The sequence below is a fragment of the Anopheles gambiae genome, chromosome 3, assembly GCF_943734735.2.
Source record: "Anopheles gambiae chromosome 3, idAnoGambNW_F1_1, whole genome shotgun sequence".
Classification (NCBI taxonomy): Eukaryota; Metazoa; Arthropoda; class Insecta; order Diptera; family Culicidae; genus Anopheles; species Anopheles gambiae.
In genome coordinates, this window is record NC_064602.1 from 83142537 (window position 1) to 83165900 (window position 23364).

A 23364-nucleotide genomic window follows, 5' to 3' on the forward strand; every position below is an offset into this window, starting at 1 on the left:
TACTTATCCGGCGCTACAACCGCTTTGCGGTCTTGGCCTGCCTCAGGAGTGTCCGAAACCGCTCACGGTCTCGCGCCTTCGTCTGCCAGTCCGTTATCCCGGCCTTAATGGCGGACGCCTCCACGCCATCTTGCCACCTCAATTTGGGCCTACCACGCCTCCTCTGTCCTTGTGGACGGCCTAAAAAGACTTTACGGGCTGGGTCGTCCGTTTCCATGCGTACAACATGGCCAGCCCACCGGAGCCTGGCGAGCTTAATACGCTGTACGACAGTGAGGTCGCCGTACATCTCGTATAGCTCGTCATTATATCGGCTCCTCCATTGTCCTTCCACACATACGGGGCCAAGTATCCTTCTGAGCATCTTCCTCTCGAACGCGGCTAAGAGGGCTTCGTCAGATTTGGACAGTGTCCATGTCTCAGAGGCGTATGTGAGTACTGGTACTATATAGGTACTATATAGTCCCAGCTTCGTCCGTCGCGACAGGTTCTTTGAGGTGAACTGCTTTTTCAGGCTGTAGAATGACCGGTTTCTTTTTATATACTAGAGTATTTTTCAGATTTTGCTAGAGTATTTTTCAGAGTGTTCAGATTTTAACTCCAATTTTATAGAATACTTTAATAAATGTACGTGCAATATGTTAGGCGAATTTGAAGCATGTTCATGGCATGGCTGTAACAAATGTATTTCTACAATTAATACATACGACTGCATTAGTATGTACATGATATTAGAAATTAAAAGTGTAGTTCGTTAGACTGTTAGCAAGTGATGATGCAAAATGAAAATGTAATTTAAAGTATAAATTAATAAAACGTGGCATAATGAGTACATCCCGAAACCCTTGCCGAGACAATTACCGTGTAGAACTGTCATACATTAATGTCATTGTTAATTAGAAGAATGAATTACTTTTCACATAAAAAAGCCATAAAAGTTCATTTGGTTAGCAGTAATGGTATACGGAATGTTTCACTTACCTGTAATTAGTCCCGCCAAGCTCACCGTCTCCGTAACATCGGTCGGTTCGCTTTCGTCCTGCACACGTCATCATTCATTTACCCTCCAGTCCTACACCGGGGAGTGGGTAATCTTCGAACACATTCGTTTCAGGGTTTGTTTGTATATAATTATATTGTGTCTCTCAGTACGAATAATAAAGATTGCCTTACGTTGACCTACAAGGGGGTTTGCAGTATTTTAAATTAGTAGCGGCTAGTAGTAGCGGGTCTCCTCAAACATTCACACGAAAACAAGGAAAGAAAGAAAAAAACCGAACGACTCGGTGGACCATAAGATCCGTGTCTTATTACTCCGATCGTTACCGCCCATTGGATTGGAAGATGAAAACAAAACCAATGAATCTCAACACCATGTCCGACACGTAGCAAGTGGGCCGTGTACCGCAAGGGGTCCCGGGATTAGTTTACGCGAACAGAACACGGATAGAGAACGGGGAGACGGACACGTGTCCTTCTCCTGCGGTGTTGTTGGGCTGGTTGTAGATCGATTTACGATGTAAGAGAACTGATGCCTCCACGTTTAAGCCTAGCGATGGGTGGGATGTAGCAGACTTGTTTATGCACGCGTGTATTTGCCCCAGATGTGCAGCATGAAGACGGAGGCGATGAAGAGCAGCGACATGACGAGCACTGGGACTGGGCCACTACAAATCGGAGCAATTTTTACCAAGGTTAGTTCCTCGCGACCGTCTTTCTTCGGTGGAAAGTGTTCCGGCAGTCATACTTACACCTTGATGCCGGGGGAGTCATCGGTGTAGAAGCGCCACATGCCACCGGATCCGGTGCCCGTGTTACGATTCCGCGCGGCAGTGGCGGTCGTGGTGGTTTTGCGTTGCTTCAACGTGCTGGAACCTCCGGCCGCTGCCCGCGGGGCAGACGTCGGCTTCGACGGTGATCGGCTACCGCTGCCGACGGAAGTGGAACTCGCTGGAGCAGGCTGTCAAAGAACGAGGGAATTGAAATGGGTCACAATCACGGCACCGTTTATATATAATAGGAGCGACAATTTATTGCCAGCACGGCCATTTCATCGCACGCCATCACAAATCGATAGAAACCCACCATTGTAACTTTTACTGATGCTGACTATAAACAACGGGACAGTGAAACGAAAGCTAGTTTGGAATGCACGGAGCACGATGCACGATTCGATCGCTACTACGGACGAGGTACGGGCGCGGATCAACCTGCGCGTGCTGGAAAGGTGAATTTAGCTGTGAAAACGCGAAAGTGCCAACCGGACAATCCCACCAACAACAATGCAAAAACATACACACGTATGATGACGTGGCTGTCAAATTGTGCGGCGGCTGTCAAACTTCGGCCCTGACAGCGGCATACCGAACCGAAACCCGAAGTGTCTCGAAATCGGACCGCGGGCGCATTCGAGCTCGAATTCGAGCATGGTGACGGTTATTTTTAAACTGCACACATTTAAATGGACAGTTTTTATTCATAGATTGTATTTATTGTGTACAAAAATTTTAATAATTAATAAATCAATTTTGCAAGAAAACTGTAGTTTGACTTGACAAACGTTTGATCCGAGCAATTTGTTAAATTTTGGACAAATTTTTAAAAGCAAAAGTTGCTCAATAGTTAGAGTGGTTTATTACATGTGCTGAAAATTACTGGTGAATATTTTTATTTATTTTACTAATTTTACATACTTCAATTGTCAAATTAAAAATAAATCTCGATTTCGTCGAATTTAACATATTGCCCAAACAGACAAAAATTTTAAATTTATGGTTAGTATTTTATCGAATAATTGTTTTATTTTATTCAAGAGAATTGCTAAAAAACTGATGTAGTGGTTTAAACTTTTTTTGTGAAGTAAAATTATAAAAAAATAACCACTTTCCGAGCTCGCCAGTCGCCATCGCATTCATTTGCTAGTCGACGAGAACGAGAATTGATACAAAATCTTAGAAAGGTTAAAAAGTTTATTTCAAACTGCTCTAGATATAGCTTGCTAAATTCTTACAAAAGTGTAAAGTCAAGAAAGTGTAAATAGCTTTATAATTAGAAAAGGCGAATTAGACGATTAGGGTCAAAGTCTTTCAAAAGTAAGGCTATAAAACTATAAATATTTAAAATACCTTTATGAGCATTACTTTCATTCCCCAATTTATTAAGCGTTTCATTCCTCTATTATTCAATAATGCTACTAAACGCTTAGCATGACAGTTTTGCCCCGAATTATCTCAAACATAAACTGATGGAGACGCCTAGTAGCTCATGATTATATTTTAAAATATAGTTAAGAACGTCAATTAATTAGCCTTTGTTTACTATTTCTAAATTAATTTTGTTGATTTGATTAAATTTTTTTTGTTAGTTTTAGGTGATTTATATTCCTTAAATTATTATTTTCTATATATTCAATAGAACAATAGTAAAATATTGAAAAATCTTAAAGCTTTACCGATGAAATTACTACAACGTTCCGCAAAGTCTTCCTAGACATGACAAATGAAGCATTAATAGAACGATTAAAGATGAAAAAATATCGCACTAAGTATCTGCTATACAGTTTGGTCTAATTTAAATAAATTATCATTCATTTCAGGTATCGCTTTATCATCATTTACACGAACGATATTCACACATAAAAATACAGCCAGCATAAATACGGAAAAACAGCCTCATGAAGAATGATTACGCATCGATGATTAGCAATAATGGTCCCCCGAATCGAACGAACAAGCGTCATGCAATAGTCCGTGTCAATAGCGATCATAACGTGGAACCGAGACGGAGCCTGATTGGAATGTATTTCCACAGCACGGAGGTAAGTGTCCCCCTACCTGCAAGGACCATATCTTTGTGCCTTTGCCCCCCTTTCCCAATTTGCGGTGCGGCTCAATGAACGCGAACATTTATTTTTCACCGAATCGACGAACCAAAGCAAACGCACCAGCAAACCATTCGCACCTACCCCCGGCAGCTCTGGCCAATTTTGTCAGATTTTCTGCCCCTACACAGAACACAGTGTTACGTGGGCGGAAAGCATATTTTCGATGGAAATTGAAAAATAATAACCACCGACAGCTTTATCAGCGTTCAAATAAGGCCCCGCCACGAACGAAGGGGACGACAAGCAGCAATATTTGGTCACACGGTATAACATATCGTTTCGGCCCTTCTCGGCCCCGCTTTGCTTGCTTCCGCGTGCCTTCCACTGTGGGAAAAAGCCTTCCCACACAAGAAAATGACACCCGAAACCACACGCCCCGCTCCGTGGTTACACACGCGAGCTACGTTTTTATTACTTTTTCATTAGCGTAATCATCATCGAGATAGCATCGTGGTCGTCGATATGGTTGAGCCTCCTCTCTGCCTCTCACGAGCGCCAGCTTTTTATGACGACTCGGGGGCATTGTTGAGCAGGCCAGCAAAGCTGCCCGGTGTCTTCCCGTACCCAAAACCGGAACGGACAAGAAGGATGGTTTTAATGGGAAATAAATCTGTTCATTAAAAATTAGCAATTATTACGCTTTCTTTTGTTGCATTTTTTTTGTTCTGTGCGCTTCTGACCCTTCCCAATCGGGTCGGGTTGTCTGGAAACCGGAATGGCCTGAAATATGCGCTGGTCTTGCTGGCCTCTCAAGATGTCTCGGCAGAATCTTGGCAATGTATGTAATTTTTTGCTCCTTTTTGTTTGCTCTGGTCGTAAAAAGTAGACGTTTCTCTTACGCGATTGTGGTACAGTTTTGATATGACAAAAAAGCTATTGGAAAATTAGGATTTAATCAATGTAATGGGGTAAATGGATACAGAAGAAATTATTTTTTTGAGGCACGATTTCTGGATGCTATCTTATTGTTTCATATGATGTTGAGTAACGTTTGTATAATTTTAGTAGCAATAAATACCTTTGATTGTCTTGAATCAAGATACAAACTTTTTTAATTTTATTTATAAAAAAATTGTACAAAAAAATAATGATTGGACAATTTATATGATTAATTGTTATACAAGTACATTAAACTCAATCTGTGGCATTATGTGGTTCATAATAACTATCCAATGTTTTAAAAACATTTAAAATATGAACAAAAACCAAATAATTCAAAATAAGTGTATAAATTATCCTAGAAAAATGATGTTTGCAGATGCATTAATTTACACAATATTAAATGTATTAAATACATAAAACTAATGACATAATAAAGCTTCAACTGTTGACATTTTCCAACAATAAATTGTTCTTTTTTAAAAGATGATACAAGAACAAGTTTTTTGGAATAAGTTAACGACTTAACCGTGTCAATTAAACAATGTACTTAGAATCGTCAAGCATTACCAAAAATACTTCGAATTCTCGTTAAAAATACCTGTTAAGATCGAATTCGGACAAACGAATATTTTTTTCATTTTTGTTTTTGTATTTTAGTTGCTATTGTACTATTTTAATGCATATTTTAAGAGCCAAGCATGTGTATTGATGGTCCCTTTATCAAACATCATCATTACTTTTACCAACCCACGCTTGTTGCGGCCATAAATCGCCTTTTTCTGTAAAATATTCCGCTAGACGAATACTTTTTAGACTTACTGTATGTTCTTTATATATTAATTTTAACCAGATTTTTCACTTGGATTAATCAAACTTGCTCCAGCTAGTAACCAATAATTTAAATAAAATATTCTATTTAAAAAAAATAGGGTAGCATCAACAAAGCTACTATTTGCTATGATTTATAAAAGGAAGATAATTGATGCATTGAGTCCCAGTAGCAACAAATAAGTTTTATATTTATGCAAAGTGTATCACTTAAAATGTATTATATATTCCTTATTTTTTATCCAAAAAAGTCTAAAGTCTAGAAATTGCCAATTTTTTTTGATCAAGTCTGTTGTGAGAAGTGAAGAAAAACTCATAAAAGAAAAAAAAATCTAAATGATAACTCAATAAAGAAAATATCAAATCAGAATCTGATTGTAAATAAATTGTGTTTGCCCTGTACTTTGGAAAAAAAACTTATTGGCGAGACAAGAAACACAAGAAAAAAATGTTTCTTTCTATCTTTTTCCACGGAAAGCAAATTTAACTGATTAATGCTCGTTTATTTACTATTTCTTTATTCCCCATGGGATAATCAAGCCAGAAGAAAACGTCCTATCAGCATGTAAAATAAAACAAAGGTAATGCTAGGTAGAATAATACGTAGCAGATAAATCTGCAATGCTTTAATACCCGCAAAGATTCCGAAAACAAAACCAAAGAATTCGAGAGAAGAAAAAAAAACCCAATAACACCACAGATCCTTTTCTGGGGCATATTGATTAATTTCTCAATATATCACACGTATTATCGGTGGTGGTGATAATAGATTCACATATTCCCTTCGGAGAAGGTGAGGAAAAAATGCTCCACCGAACCGAAACCACCTGAGCCCCCCTTTTGAGTGTGTGTGTGTGTGCTACCGGTGCTAGCGGTCTGACATGATAAATCTATTTCCATCCACTTTGACTACCACACGTGCTTGATGGTCATGCTGATCGCGGGGATTATATCACGTAAAGCTTTCCCGTGCGTGCCTTCGTTCGTTCCGTGTGAATCGAAATGATGGATAGATTTGTTTCTCCCGAGATGATGGTGAAATCGCTAATGAGCTGTTCCGTTTACGCCTTACGTATCGGGAGCGGAAATTGGGAAAAAAATGGTGCGAGTAAGCAACATTTCTTTAAAGCAAAAACGTGCAAGTGTTTAAAGCACATCGTAGAGCGTTTCTCCCGGCACAACCCAATCAGTTTGTAACTGTCAAGCGCTCAGCGATTTCAGCGATCCTGACAGCGCCTGCCAGGTCCTTGGGAACGAAATTCTTTACCACTTAGTCAGCAGATTTTCGCTTCCCTCACCTGATTTGTTGGTTTCAGCCCGACAAGTCGTACGAGACCGTGTCTTCAACGGGACAAGACGGAGCAGAATGGTAGCTTCTTTCCTTCTCGCCGTTCACATTGAACGGAAAAGAGTTTTGCGAACGACGAGCAAAAGTCATAAACTGGCACGAACGCGCAGAAAGCGAGCGATATTGAAAAGTCATCCGAAAAAAGCGTCCCCATCCGGCCTATCCTGACAGTGAGCGTTTTTGGAGTCGTAGAGACACCAACACAAAACTGCACACTCACAGTGGCATGCTTCTGGATGGGCTGTGTAGGGGTAAATGGGGTAAAATGACTTGTCAAATGATGCCTTTTTTTTTAATGATGGATTGCTGGTTTGGTGGCGAAATGAGGAGGTTGTCCTTTGGGAGAAGATGTTTGTCTTACGAGAAAACACTCAAAAATGTATGTTCCGTTGAGTTCCAATGATGTTTTTCTGATGAGCAAAACAGTACTCTAGACTGTGATGATGCTTGTTAACAAACTGTTTTCTTTGAGATTTTCTTTTGCATGTTTTGGAGTAAGAAATGAGATAATATTTCGATGGTTTAATTTTACGATGATTATTTTAGAAAAAAATGAAGACTTGGTCTAGGAAAAGAAAATAAAACATGAACATGTACTAAAACTTTGAAGCAAAATACTGAATATTCTTCAACTGATTGATTGATAAAAGATAAAAAGATGTACAGAAATATAAGTCAAGATCGTTGAATTTCCACTTTTATAAGATTTGGAAAATTAAAGATATTGACGCAAAATGCTTTGCATATTCCTAGGCTCGCACAATAGCTCTCCAAAAATTTGCGTTTTTTTGTGTTCCTAGAGTAGATCTGAATGATTTGAAATTCATACAAATATATCGAACACATTAGACAAGCCTGCGTAATGCTTAATACTTAAAACTCATGAATGTAAATTGCACGAACGTATATCGACGCATATCGTGGGGTCACACGTTCGTGAATCATTTACATCCATATTGGTTTCGCAAAAAAAAAAGAAAAAAATAGAGCTGATTTCATAGGAAGTTAGGGCATTAGAATAGAATAAAATGAAGCGAATGTCTTAAGCTCGAATTTCATAAGCAAATCGAACGTATTTAAAGCCTGTTTTAATGGGTTATGCAAATGTTTGAAATGCGTATTTTGATTTGGATTGTTTTGAAATACATCAAGCGTACGAGATCCGAAGTAATTTTGGTTCGATTGCAAACGTTTATATTTCTTTTTCATATTTTAGCTATTCTTTTTTCACGTAAGTTTTTTTTGGGTGTTTTTATTAAAGTATTTTAACATAAAAAAATATTTAAAATAGTGTAAAGGCCGTGGGACACTGTCTGTACACGCTAGTGTAATTTCGACTTTCACTAGCGCATCTGGCGGCGGCTGGTGGAAGCTTTTTCTTGGTAATCGAGCGAATGGTCATGCCAGATGTCAAAATTAAGTAGTTTTTCCATCGTTTTTCTGTCATCAAAATGGATACAATACGTGCAGGAAATGTGCATCTACCTTTTACAAAACTTTTCTCGTTCAAATTAAGTAAAAAACATGAAAAAATAACATATATTCTAAAATGGTTCCAAATTGTTTGGAAAAATGCTTCGGTTAGCCGCCGCCAGATGCGCTAGTGAAAATTGAAATTAAACTAGCGAGTACGGACAGTGTCCCCCGGCCTTTAAAGTTTCATAGTTTTTCCAAAGTATTCAGGAAAAGATAATTCGAAGTGTAAAATATACCATAGAACTGCAATTTACATAATTGCTAATGACTTACATTTAATACTTACAAAACAATTTATTATTAGAATAAAACACAATACTCGTATCAAAGCCATAAGATCAGCATTGTATGCAGAAACTTGCTTCGCAATGGTTACAGTCTTACTGTAGAGATAACGTGCAAGAAGAGAATGTCATTATGCTACAAACGATTTAACTTCCCTTTATCAATTCGACAAACCGTTAAACTCAAACGGCCTGTGCTTTATGTTGCAAAAAAACCCTTTACCTCCCCAAGCTTTTCTGCTTCCCGATCTTCAACCAACCGGTTAGACAGTACATTGGCCTACAAGGACAAACATGTCGAAACATTTGAATAATTCTACAATCAAAAAAAGCTCCCCAGCTTTTGGCAACTATACGTTCCCCCCTTTTGCCACTGCCGAGCCGACGACAATCGACGGCCAAACGCTGAACCGACGGTTGAATGTTTCTGTCAAAAATGTCGTTTCCGGGAATGTTGGGTTAGAGCACCAAAAAAAGGGGTAAAAACACAACCCGAAAAGCTTAAATAAATTCAATGGAATGTCAATGAGAGTGTACAAAAAAAAGAAAAAAAAGAAGCAAAACAAACGGGAATGAAAAGCGAAAGAGGAAACGTGCATATGGACGATAAGCCGGAACGAAACGGATGAACATAAAAAAAAACGCGCGTTGTGGTAGAGATAAAAATTGCAACACAAATTCAAATGATTCGTTCAACGAGGGGGAAAAACGAGGAGCAGACAAAAAACGGGGAGATTGAGAGACCGATTGGTGAATCCTTCCCCAGTGCTAGAATGAAACTGCTGTAACAGTAGCACAAAGGAGTCAAAAAACGGTCCGAAAGATTCCTCCGCTCAATAGAAGGCTTTCATTTCTCCCCCTTTTGCGAAAACGGCTCAAAAGGCGATACATTTACATGCTGTGGCAAATGGTCGTTCGGGATGAGGTTTGGAGTGTTTTTGTTATCCCGGTTAGTTTCGGCTAGAAATCACTCAGCAAGATGACAATTTTCAATCATCGTGTCCGACGCTTTTTTCTTCTTTATCGAGTCCATTGCGTTCGATGAATGAGCGGGGGAAAACTTTTCCATCGTTCAATAACTTTGACCACCAAAACCGATGCATGCGTGATGAAAACCTGAAAGCTGATTTTAAAAGCGAAATCCCGCAGCGAAGGTTCAACTCAAAGTCCCCAAAATGCGCGGCCCCTTTTTAGGCAATTGTTTGACAAAGGGAGAAGTGCGTGGTACCATTTGCCCCGAAGCTCCCGCCCCACCGAGCCGGTATCGTTAACAAAGGAGCAGCGGGCTCGGGGATCCTCAATCAACAAATCAACCGATTCAAAATGAGTGAAAGTAGTGAAGCGTACCGAGAGACCGTTGCTCGTTCCGTTGCCGTGGAGTTGCAAAACCGGGATTGCCTTTGCCACCACACGCAAGCCTACACACTTTTGTAGGGAAATGGGTGAAGAGTGGAGTAGGAAAGGGGCCATCAATTCCCTCCCCCACGAGACGAGAAGTTTGTGGACTGTGCTTTTGCGTGTTGCGCTGTTAATTAAAGTTTATTCAGATGTTTCGTTCTGTTTTTGAGGCCTCACCACCGTTTTGCTTGACGCACTGTAAGCAATCGGAACCATTTCTGGAGCTGTTTGCGGATTTGATACAAGATGCAAGGATAACAGAAGGGTGTAGAAGGTTTTTTTTTGCGGAGGAGTTTAGATTCGGTCCGCATAAATTTAATGCCACTGTGATAAGGGTTTTTGAGGGTTCCGGAGTTTCAGTGGTGTGGGTTGGGAATGAAAATGAAATTGATTGACCCGTTGTGGGGGCGACCGAGTGGGGGTTAACTAATACGATGTTTTAATGAAATGATGGTTTAATAAGTTGGAATTGTAAGTCAAACAGGGGTGCGTTCGTTGGAGTGAAGTGCGTAGGTGAAAAGAAGGATTCAATCAAAGTTCAAGCATTTGATTTTGTTATAAATGTATTAATCTTACTTATTTAATATACATTAACCTCACAAATCAAACCGAACTTTCATGCTATCAATGTGAAAATGAAAGACAGCTGTATTTTCAGGGTTTTTTTGTTTGATAAAGTGGGCATACTTTCTGGACACTTTATGACATCAAGTGATACATTCATGCCTTGGGTGTGATTTGACAGCTTTAGACATAACGTCGGTCCGGTCCGGTTGGGGCGGTCCCATGATACAGTCGTCAACTCGAACGAAGATGACTATGCGGCTGCGTGATAATGAATTAAGTATCGATAGCCTGTATAGACCTCCATGTCCGCCTAGGACATTACGCCAAATAGAAGAAGAAGAAGAAGAAGAAGAAGAAGAAGAAGAAGAAGAAGAAGAAGAAGAAGAAGAAGAAGAAGAAGAAGAAGAAGAAGAAGAAGAAGAAGAAGAAGAAAAAGAAGAAGAAGAAGAAGAAGAATAAGAAGAAGAAGAAGAAGAAAAGAAGCAGAAGAAGAAGAAGAAGAAGAAGAAGAAGAAGAAGAAGAAGAAGAAGAAGAAGAAGAAGAAGAACAAGAAGAAGAAGAAGAAGAAGAAGAAGAAGAAGAAGAAGAAGAAGAAGAAGAGGAAGAAGAAGAAGAAGAAGAAGAAGAAGAAGAAGAAGAAGAAGAAGAAGAAGAAGAAGAAGAAGAAGAAGAAGAAGAAGAAGAAGAAGAAGAAGAAGAAGAAGAACAAGAAGAAGACATAACGTTACCAAATGCCCAAAAAGTGTGCTAAAAGTGTTTGATTCGTTAAAAATTCCTGTTAGTTTATTTGCACTACTGTTGATGAAGTTAGCTTACTGTTTATCGATAATTAGTTTACAGGCGCAATAGGTCACGTAGGCTCGCGGGACGCTCGGAGTCATAAAAATGCAACATACTCTGCTTCCTTAATTGTCTGGGCTGTGCGGTTTGAATATCTCGAGGCACTAATATTAATAAATAATCTAACTGTTGCGATGTTCGCCATACTAGGCGTTATAAAGATATTTTGAAGATATTTTTCTATTTGCCTTCTATCCTCACAAACGTCACAGTATGGATAGAAAAGAACGGCATTAGCCAACAAGACATATTGTACCAACACAAAGGACGTTAATTCCAGTCAGACTTGATCTGCTTCTTTTCGAATCGCGCCTATCCTATTGGTTTTGCTGCCAATTATTGATTGATGAAAGTTGGTAGAGTTTTGCATGAAGGATCTTCAAGGAAAATGATTGAAACGATCAAAAGCAGTGTAGAAATAAGTGTTTAGTGCATCAATTTGATGATCTAATGCCAAATATAGGAGTCAGTTCAATACAAATTGAGCTATGTTGCTTGGTAAGGTTCGTTTGGGTACGAAACCATGATTAACGTTATTAGGTCATCCAAGACTATATCCATAGTTCAGCAACTAACCCAATTTGAAGCAATGCTTTAATAATCATCTAAAAAGTTTACACATAACCTTTATTCGAACCCTGGTTGCTCTTATGAAATGTACAATAATCGTACAAATCCCACCGAAAGTCCTGCTTTCGATTGAATCTTTTTGCTAGCAAATGCAAAACGGTAAGCTTTGCCCTTGCCGGCAAATCAATACCGTACGGAACGTGCATCAGCTCACCGCAAACCGGAGGTTTGTGAGCGTTAGTTAGGAAGGCCGGCCGCCTGCCAAGCGTCCTCCAAGCGGAACCAATAAATTTTCTCATCCCGAACGATTGCTCCACAAAGCGCCTGGTTATGTTTCAGTCGCTTCATGCTTTCCTTGCTGGCAAGATGCACAGATGGAAAGCTGAGGTTCTAGCAAAGCTTACGAACTTCACACAGATCTTCTCTTTCCTTATCCCTCATCCCCGCAATTGCCGTAGTACTTTCCATATGTAACCAACCGCGCGCCGTTTGGTTTGGGTTTGGTTAGGAAAAATTGGAACCAATTTATACTGAGCTAACAACACGTGTGTAAATAAATGTTAACCTTTCTCATTCAAGTAAGTGGGGAAGGAGGTGGGGGGGCGAAGAAAAGAAGGGTTAAGAAGTGGTTGCAAGCTTTATCGTCTTAGTAAGTGGTTGAAAAGATGGTGGTTGTTGCCTTGAAAGCTTTCTGTTGGAGAAGCGCTGGAATGGGAACGGAATTGCAGAGCGTATCGACAGGTACGTCCATGTTTGAAGTTGATTGAAAGGCAATAGAATTGGTTGTTATTTTTTAAAGGAGTATTGGAAAGATTTTAAGAACCCTCAGCTAACGCTAATGAGCAAAAAATGACATATAAGAAACATATTAGTTTGTTTAATAATAGACCACAATTTAAAGGGCTGATTCCTCTCAAGTCATAAGAAAATATTGTATTTCTTGCCTAGATAAACCATTTACGTTCCAAGGCTTTCTGCATTCCGTTAATATCATCCAGTCTAATCAATCATTTAAAGGAACCGCTTAGCAGGATTGCAAAAAGTGTCAACCAATCGATTGTCATAACCGCTCAGCGTGTCATACGAACGATGTGCCTTCAACTCAAATAAGGATCATTTATCATCCCGTTTTTTTCGTGACCACATTTGGTTAATGCGTGTCTGTGTGTGGGTCACACTGCGTGATGAAGCCTGAGTGAAAAGGGGAGAAAGGCTCATCAAGTTTTTAATAACAGGTTAGCTAACGGGGCGTTGGTAAATGGTACCGAGAATTGAAAAAAACCCCGATTGCATGTAACTTTTTGTGTCGTACATTTAATATTCATACTTGGAGTAGCACTTAGGCACAATATGTTTTCAATGTATGTTTTGATTGTGCAGTATTCCATCACATTCGGAGTGGTAAGTCGTTTTAACGGGGTTAAACCACGTATCAGAAAAACGAATGAGTCAATAGAGTGGTTATTTGGGTATGTGTAGGTAAATATTTCCTATCAGTGAAGTGTATTGTCCCTTTTAATTTAGATAACATCCAAATTAATTTAGATAACTTTATGAGGAAGATAACATTTGAAAACAAAATTAGTCAACGTGTTATTCAGTCAACATTCTGCATATAAAAATATGTTTTTGTAGCTCAACTCATAATTTCAAGGGATACGAAATGTTCATTTATGTTGTAGTTTTCCATATTTGACATGACGAGGACTCGGCTGAAGCCCTTACATTGCATGCATGTTTGTCTTCCGGCTCTTTAACGACAAGGTCCACTCTTACGTACAGCTAGGTTGAATTAATCTATTCATTTGGAAATGATACGTATATCCATTCAATTTAACGATGTGCTGCAGATTTTTTATTTCTTTTTGCCTTCGTGCGAGTTACATTTTGTAGCTAAGATTGCGACGTAGTATAATGTCAAGATGCACGACTTATATTATCATTTTATCATCTAAACACAAAAAGATCCGTCGTTGGTGGCTCTTTTCTACTTCTTTGGGGCAACAACCATTGTCAGTAAAGGCCTGCATGTTATGGATTATCCATAGCAGGTAAATCAATCCTACGTTTGGGGGGAAATCGTCCATACGGAGCTTTATACCGCGTGACAGGCATGTTGTTTAGTCGTGCGAGTTGACTGTGCTACGGGATCACATCTCATCTACGATATTTTTAAATTTCATAAAACAATCCATGAACTACCAGGCGTTTCCATCGTTCAAAAGCTTTTCAGATTCAAACGTTTATAAACTTCGCTTTGACCAAAAGAAGAGCTAAAATTAAAAGTTTTATTTTGATCTCAGCGCTCATTTCTCTAAAACCATTCTTGAGACTTTATTTTTCAATACAGCTGGCCATTGGATGAAAAACAACAGCTCTTGTTGGCTATTTTTCCTTCGTTCTTTACCTACAACACGTAGGTAACGAGCCATATCGTGCCACTCGTGTCGGAAGAGGAAGAGTGTTCCTATAAATCAGAAGACCACAAAGCCGACGGTGATTGTACGAATAAGACCAGTAGTGCATAGACACTCAGGACTAGTTTAATGTGAAATCTAGGAAAAAACACTTCAATATCGATTGTCGGTAACCGATCGATGCTCTTAAAGTGACAGTACGTAACGAGAAAGCGCAAGCGAGTAAAATTAAACGATAGCAATTTAATGTAAGAATAATACATGGGAAATGCCAACACGGTTGGTCAGAAAGTGATGCTCAATTTCGTGCAATTCGGAAAATTCCATTGTAGACTGTAATTAATGAATGTCATTTTTCATACATTGATTTAAATTTTTATTTGATTTTAAAAAAGTATTTATACTTAAAGATCAAGTGATTCAAGTTTAGGAAAATTGAAAACATTTTAATCGCACGAAAATTCCCCACAACATGGATAAACCAAACCTCGGTGCAGCTTTCCGTGGCTTTAAAACCATATAGCCCCTGAGTTTCCCTACAGCCATTGCTGAGTTTTCCCGTCGACCGAGAAATTTCGCCGGCCGGTCTCTCTGTCCAACGGTCGGGGCATGAGAACGGTAAGCTTGCCCGGCGGTTTGGCCCAATACGGGAACCCGAAAAACCGTTTAATTAAATTTTAATTAATTAAAAATTTATCACTTTCTCATCATCTCTTCCCTTTGTGTCGGACGGGCAGCCAACCCATCGAACAAAGTGTAGCCTCGCAGCACGCAGCAAATTGTCGAACCGTTCTGCGGTCTGTGCGCTGGCAGGCCAAGAGTACGAGAGAATGGCGCATCTGCCGGCGGTGGGAAAATTGTCCCGTTACGCGAGAAAGCGAGAAGTTTTGTTGTCGAAAATGCCGCTGAAATTGGGAAACTTTGCGAGCAGACACGGTTCCGTGTGACAACCCGTAAAGTGTGCTCCCTTTTGGTGATGGCAAAAACAGCCATCCGCCAACCAAAGGACACACGATAGATGGATGGATGGATTGAGCGAATGGCGAAGCGATGCTTGCGATTACAGTAAAACAAAGGACGGCGAATGACACAACCAACCCGGGGAAGGATAAATCGTGCCCTCGATTGTGGTAATGTGGTGCTTCTGCCTCACTGCACTGGTTGGTTGTGCTACTGCTACTGCTGCTGCATCTGAAAAGGTTTAGAAGCGGAACATTCTCTTACTTCGGATGTTCAATTGTACCTATCGCAGCGATAAAAACTGGGCAAATGGGAAAATAATAAAATATTATTGAACACTGAAATAATGTTCCCGTGTCAAAGTTTCGCAACCAAATCCATAAAATAATCGCCCCAAAAGTTTGCGCTACTATGTGATGATGGTGATGTTACTTTTCTCGCTTCAGAAAAAAAGGATTTTCACTGTAGCTGACAAACGGTCCATCCAAATTGAACAAGGAATATCCATTGAATATCCATTTTTAGTCGTTTTTCTGCATCAAACAGTGTGCTGAAAGGAAACGAAAATTTATTCCTCCACGAATCAATTTTTCCATTCCTTTTTTTCGCCTCCCAAAATTTCTACCAGCTTACTACAATGGATTCAACATTATCGATTCAACTTTCTCCACTTTTTCCCCCAAACTTACTTTCGGCTGCTCTTTGCGTGTATTAAAACGCCAAGGCAGGGGAAGATGCTGCTTTTCCAAAAATTCGCTTTCCAATGATGATTATCTTTCAGCGGACGGATTTGTTCAAAATCTTTCTACATTTTCTGTTAGGAAAGTTTTTGTTTTTTCCGTTTTTCTTTTTTTTACCTCATTTGTTCACCCGCAGGAGAAGGCTGGCTCGTCTGGTTGATGGAATTGTTGAAATAGGATTAGTGGCGTAAAATGTTTTCCCTAGCCCGTGCCAGGTCGGGCACGTAATTTTGGTGCTGCAGAAAGACGCCCGGAAGCGGTATTACGGTGCCGGGGTTAATCAGAAGTAGAAAGACTAGGGTGTTCAGTAGGATGCTAATGCTTATAGGAACGGTCTCTCTGGCTTATAACATATCGGTTGATCGTTTGATGGCGCAGAGGTTGGTTTCGGTGGGGTTGGAGGGTTGATTTGTAATTAAGATTGTTAAGCTTGTTGGGAAGCGAATGATATTTTGCGGGAACTTCAAGAAGCAAACAACGGTTAAATTTTATAGTTAATTGCTTGATAATGCTGTGATCGTGGCTTTTAATGCATTTAATTTGTGTCGTAAATATATCATAAATAAAAACGTTTTTGATAAATTTTAAAAAGTCATATGATGACCAATTTCATCACCAATAAATCATCTGTAAATAAGACACCTATCCAGGAAAGAAAACCCCCCGCCCCATTTTTTACACCTGCCAGACTTGCTCACCCGTTGAAGCTTAAAATCAACGCCTTTTGCCCCTGCCCGAATCACTTCACTTCATTCTATTAATTACTTTCAAGCCCAACGTCCCGATTTTCAAGCAGACAGTTCACTTGATTGATTTCCAAGTAGATTAACACCCAATTCCTGTAAGGCTTCGGCGGTGCGAAAGCTCTATCTCTCTCTCTTTCCCTTCGCATCGCTCGCAGTCGCTCGTAAAGACATGGAAAGGGTTCCACGGGGCGGTACGGTACTTTCAAGAACTTTCAGCCGTAGCCGCGTGAACTGAGTGAAGTTTTTTGTTTTGTTTTTTGCTTCACCATCTCGAAACGAAAGCTTCCTTTTCGGGTTGAGCTAGCTAGCTAGCGCCAACTTTTCTATAATCAAACTTTTTAATGAATCAACAAGTCCATCGGGTTGAGATTTTTCCATCATCCTCCCGATCGTGGTCCGTTCTGGGCAGAAGACTTTGTGAACTCTCTCTCTCTCTCTCTGTCGGTACACTTAATCGTGTAACTCGAAGCGTTTGCATGCAGATCACAACCTTCAGCGACGATAGTAGCAGGAAGAAATAGAAAAGCTGAGAAGAATGCAGAGCAGTGCAAGCGTAAGCACAGCGAAAGATAAACCTATTAAATGCAGCTTTATTGTAGTGAAGTTTCATATTATTTATCTTTTCTAGCTTATTGGATATCTGTATTTTGGCATTACTGTAGTGTCTGTTCATGATTTCATCCGTTGACTTTACAATGCATAATATTTTATAATTTTATGTTTGGATAATTTTGCAGTAAAAATTACCTTTTTTTACCAATCACTGTCCTCCACGAAAAATCAATGCACAAAAGGATAAACGTGCAAGTTTCGCTCTGATCTTTACCACCCCAACTCACTCGATGTTCCTTATCTGGGGTCTTCTGTTGGCGAAAAAGAAATATTTAAAATAAAGTTTCAAGCACTACCAACAGCTCAAAAGCCTTCCAAAGCAGAATGCAACGAACGAAAGACGAAACAGCTTCAGTATTGTGTAGCCGACGCAGCCCAGCGAACCGTACTCATCGGGTGAATGAAACATTAAACCAGCCGATCGAAAGCGTTCGAGCACTTCTGCTCCGATTGATGACGCTGCCGGTCGAAAATTGGGTAAAAATAAGTACCGTGTAAGCATGACGATGATGAGTGGTCTGGCCCTATTTTGCAAAATATTCATTTGGCATGCTGACAAGAAGAAAGGGCCGTACAGCGTGAGTATAACATTCTTCCCATCGACGTGCCACTGGCAAATGGAGTGAGCGATCTAATGAGGCGAATATTTTTAATGATTTACATCGAATTATGCTTTCGATTTGTCGCGAAAGGTTTTAGCAGCCGCTGCTTCTTTTCCTCTCACAGCCTGGACGCAATAATTGGAGGTTCATGTATGGAGGTTGGGAATAAAAAATCGGGAACTCATCGGTTACCTTAAGAACTCTCCATCTTCTCCAAATGTGATGGAGCTTGCTCGTTTTAATAAGAACACTAAAATGTGTAGCGATTTTATGGATGAACAAGTTTGCTATACGAAGCTGTAAGCATTAATCTACGTGAGAGTGTTTAGGTATGCGTTAAATATTACTGAGCAGACACCCAAGCATCTGTTTTTGTCCACAGTTAGGAGACGGTATCGTAAATACTGACGACATCTATTACGCCTAAGTGAGTGGCAAATGGGGATGGAAGCGTGTGGTTCCAAATCTTGCTTCTCGTTGTCTGTTCTTGTAGGTTTTGGGGTGAAAGCAAGTGAAAAGGGGAAATGTAACAATCAGGCGGGAGAAGCAAATTCGTATCATCGTACTCGCTCGTATGGTAAAAATGTAAGTGACGTAGTGAAATTGCGTCCACCTTTGCTGATGCTTCGAGTTCGTGATGAAAATTTCGATCCCTGTGCCTTTGTTTGGCGGAGATGGGGAGCTTCAAGAATCTCTTTATCCCGATGCGCAAGGGCGGACGAAATCTGGCGTTGCCAGGTGTCAGCGGGATTCACTAACAGGCAATCTTCGAGATTTGGGAGTTTGTGCAGAAAAGGAGGCCCCCCAAGAAATTGGTTCAATTGGATCCGCATACGGCAAGGCTAAAGAAGACAGATAGAGCACAAGCAAAGAAAGAATGTATGTATAGAATAGACACATACACAAAATACGAACCCAAGCGTCGCCCCATGACCCATTTTAACCAACCAAACACATACACACACACGCGCAGATCCTTGGTGTGGCTTTGTCCCGCACTGTTACTACGGAATCTCTTGACTGCTGCTTAATATCATTCAATTTACAGGTTTAGGCACACTGGTAACGAAGGATAACGAGTCAAGTGTGTGTGTGTGTGAGTCTTGCAGTTTCCGAGAAGATTGTACGATGGTTCGGGAGCTGATACGTGATTCTTGTTTGGTCGCTGGATGTATATATTTTTTGTCGTTGTTGTGAGACCCTCATTCTTGGGGATGGGTGCAGAGAATACGTGCACCATAAGGTAGTGCTGCACGATCTTCCTGCAGTACTCGTGTCAGCATGGTTTATGTGCGCGCTGTTGTGTGTCGGAAGGATCCGGATGGAATAATTCACCCCCGTACACACACCCGCTGGCATGATTAGCCCGTGCTGTGGAGCAAGAAAAAAAAAACGTAGCGACGTGCCGAAAAGGTAGCCAAAGGTTGTTTTGGGTGACATGCAGCACACCGCGGGTCCACAAAGCAAAATTCGTACATTTGTTCCCGGATGCGCGCACGTAAGTAATTGAAGAGGTGTTTTTGAACAGTGTTTTTTTTTTTGCTTTTTCTGCTACTTTTCGCTGTTTGGTTGTTGCGTGTGGATTGTATTAATATGTTACACTGCTTGCCCTGCGCTACACGATACCAACAATCCAATTTTGTGAAATTTTCAGCTTTGGTAAGGCGGTAAGAAGGCGCAAAGTATATCCTGACGCGTAGGTGTAATACAACACGTGAAAATGTGTGATAAGGAATTGATAAATATGCAAGAATTATACTAGACGGAGTAGCAAATGTGAATATGTTTGTTAAAATGACATTATTGAATACAAAGGAACGCTCTAGTCGTGGGAGCTCGGAATTGGACCTACCCGATTCCAATTCCGTGTTCAGAATCAATTCCGGAGCCGATTCCGATGCTGGAATCGATTCCGATTCTGGGGTCGATTCCGGAGCCGATTCCGGATTTTGGTTCCGGAGCCGATTCCGGAGTCGACTCCGGAATCGATTACAGGATCGGAATCGGCTCCGGAATCAGAGCTTGAGCCGATTCCGGAACCAATTCAGGATCCAATTCCGATTCCGGAGCCGATTCCGGAACTAATTCCGGAACCGATTCCGGAACTAATTGTGGAGCCGATTCCGGAACCATTTTCGGAGCAGATTCCGGAACCGATTCCGGAGCCGATTCCGGAGTTGGTTCCGGAGCTGATTCCGAAATTGGTTCCGATATCGATTCTGGAAAGTGAATTCGGACCTACTATCCGGAATCGATTCCAGAAAACTTCGGAGCTAGCCGGAATCGATTTCGACGAAATCTTCATTTTTCCCATCACTAGAACGCTCATTTTTCAAAGCAAACATAAAATATGCAAGTAATAAACAACATAATTAATTTATTCAATTTTTTAGATTACAATTTTTTTATCATTTGTAGGAATATACGAAAACATTTCAAAAAGATGCATAGAAAATTGAAACTTAAAATGTAAACTGTTTATTTATTGAATACGAAAATAATAATTTGTTTTCCTGTTAATAAATTATTAATTATAGAATATTAAACATTATTGAATTAAATAAAATTATCGTAAATGACGCACTAATTGATTTCATTTGTAACATGAAGTATAATGAACGAAACATGAACATTTTTCGAAAGAAAATAGAAAAAGAAAAACCTTAAAAAATGTTGCGTTCCGAAATGAAAATAAAGTATGTTGCGCTCTGAAAAATCAAAAGCTCTTTTCAAAATTACAGCTCCATGAGATATTTTTGTTTAATTTCTGCACTGTTGACACTGACTGAGGGCGACCGTGTTTTGCCATTGTACTCGTATGAAAATGTTGGTTTTATGTAGAATTGTTTTAATCCTCCGGTACGCGCGAGCCAAGAATGAAAGCTCTTGTTTTGCATCGCTGATGAAATTCCAACGAAAGCCCGGGCTGTCTTTACCGCTCGCCCGTAGAATGTAGCTTAGCCGGGGAACAAAAGTGCGTCAAAGCAGCTTGCTTGATGTTGATGTAAAGTTTGTATCCACGCACTTAGCGCGTAGGCTTTTATCGTGCCAGGTGGGTTTATCTTTGCGACATTCATTGCGTTTATGTAGCAGACCGGCTTTCCGAGGAAACAAAAAACACACATTCGAAATGCTTCATTTAGGCGTCCGAGAATGGCAGGCGTTCTTGGTAAAAACCCCCTGTACTTAGATGAAACAGAGAGAGATCGACTGTCAAACCGAGTGGTTGTGCCTTCCTTGTGCTCCTGATTTTTGATGCTGTTTTGCCGTGTTACTGCCTGATTTTCAACATTTGCAACATTGGTGCTGCTGAGTTGCTTGTACTGGCTAGTGCGTGCCTTCGATTGTTATCAAGTTGCACTTGAATTCTTGCACCTAGTCTCCTGTTATTTCGTCAGTTTTGCCGAGATATTGTTTGGCTTCGTTCCTGCTCCTGTCACTCGTCAGTTTGTGCTGTGTCATTCGTTATGCAGTGCTCAACCTGCAATGCACCCACCGATAGTGCAAATTCGGTGTCCTGCGCCGGTGTGTGTGGCTCCAAGCATCATACCCATTGCACGGGTTTGTCCCGTGATTCTACTCGTGAGCTTGGGCGGAATAATCAATTGTTGTGGTTGTGCAAAAATTGTAACGAGTTTCGCAATGGCACAAACTCACTTCTCACAAGTGAGATAGCAGCCCTACTCGAGTTGGTGAAAGCAGAAATTCTCACCACGATTGACTCATCTCTCTCTTCTCTTAGATCGGCTATCAAGAGCGATTTGCTTGCTGAGATCCTCGCTCTCGCTGATAAGCTAACACCCGTATTAGCTAAGCCGTCTGTTTCTCACGCATCGCGAACGCACACGTCCACTAATGCATCGTCACTCAACGCCACTAATACCAGAACGACTAAAACAGCATCCACTCGCCGTACATTTACCAACTCAATGGAGCTCACTGCAGATATCCAACAAGCAGTGAACGATACCAACACTGTGGAAGCTTCTGATAGCTGCAACCACTACACTCATCGTACTAAGGTGACTAGTGATATTAGTGCTGGGCACTGCCGAACAAATACAAAATCATCTTCTGATCCTGTTTTGAACCATGATACCACGAACACTGGCATAGCAGAAAAAGTATGGTTATACTTCACGAACATCAAATCGCATGTCTCCGCTGATGATATGCGTGTGTGGCTTAAAGCTGTGCTGCCAACCGACAACATAGATGTTTACCGTCTCACGAAAAAGGGCGCAAACCTTGATTTGATGTCCTTTATATCGTTTAAAGTGAGTATTCCCAAATCACTCAAGGATCTGGCGCTTCAATCTACTATTTGGCCAGTTTCACTTACTGTTCGTGAGTTTGTTGATCGTGGCCTACCAAAGCAACGTATACATGAAAGGGCCCGATTTGACCCTTCTGCGCTTACTTCGCATCGTTCAAGCAGTGCAAATTGCTCTTCTGCTGCGCCAAAAAGCACCGCTCATCCGGATCATTTTTTGGATCATCGATCGCCATCCCCACAGCGCGGGAATCAATCACTATCCCAGATGACCGAGATCCTAGAGGCTATCCAACCGGAGTTTCCTCCCACACCCCCTCAGTTATCACCGGGGGTGGGGCTTCAATCACAGAACAATCTCAGCAACACGAATCGCTCACCACAGATCAGCCCGTTTGCCAAACGGATAGCTCACAATTAATAGACCCCTTCGTGATCTATTACCAAAATGTTCGAGGCCTTCGCACCAAATATAATGAATTGCGCCTTTCTGCGAATGAATCAGGGTTTGAAATGCTTGCCCTTACTGAAACCTGGTTAAATGAATCGATTCCATCCAATATGGTCCTGGATAGTGATTCTTACAATATATACCGTTGCGATCGCAGCAGGTTAAACAATGAACGATCGCGTGGGGGTGGTGTGCTGCTTGCATGTTCCAGTCGTTATCCGTCTGTGGCACTTAACATGAATCAACCTACGCTTGAAGCTTTATGTATTCGTGTTTCTTTTCCTAAGTTTCGTCTTTATGTGGGGATTGTTTATGTGCCACCGTATTTGAGCAGCGACCGCAACTATTTCGAATCCCTTTCTGCTTTCATCAGCGATGCATACATGCATATGAAACCGAATGATCATCTTATCCTTCTTGGCGACTTCAATCAACCGGCGTTAGGGTGGTCGCCTGCAGCCGCAGTAAGGTCAGATTCATCTTTAC

The 23364-nt window shown here is 40.7% G+C and overlaps 1 protein-coding gene across 1 annotated transcript; it reads right to left on the reverse strand.

Moving 5' to 3' along the window:
- Nucleotides 1-1108: 1108 nt before the first annotated feature.
- LOC1278377 (protein transport protein Sec61 subunit beta) lies at nucleotides 1109-2337 on the reverse strand. Its single transcript, XM_317795.5, has 3 exons — nucleotides 2086-2337; nucleotides 1752-1960; nucleotides 1109-1667 (listed from the first exon to the last, which is right to left on the reverse strand). The coding sequence occupies exons 1-3, from the start codon at nucleotides 2086-2088 to the stop codon at nucleotides 1580-1582; spliced, it is 300 nt and encodes a 99-aa protein (XP_317795.4). The 5' UTR covers nucleotides 2089-2337; the 3' UTR covers nucleotides 1109-1579.
- Nucleotides 2338-23364: the final 21027 nt, after the last annotated feature.

Bases quoted from the DNA above. Each gene is read 5' to 3' on its own strand.
- LOC1278377 (XM_317795.5), bottom strand. The intron at 1,668-1,751 runs GTAAGTATGACT...TCCGATTTGTAG, and splicing joins GACTCCCCCGGCATCAAGGT to TGGCCCAGTCCCAGTGCTCG.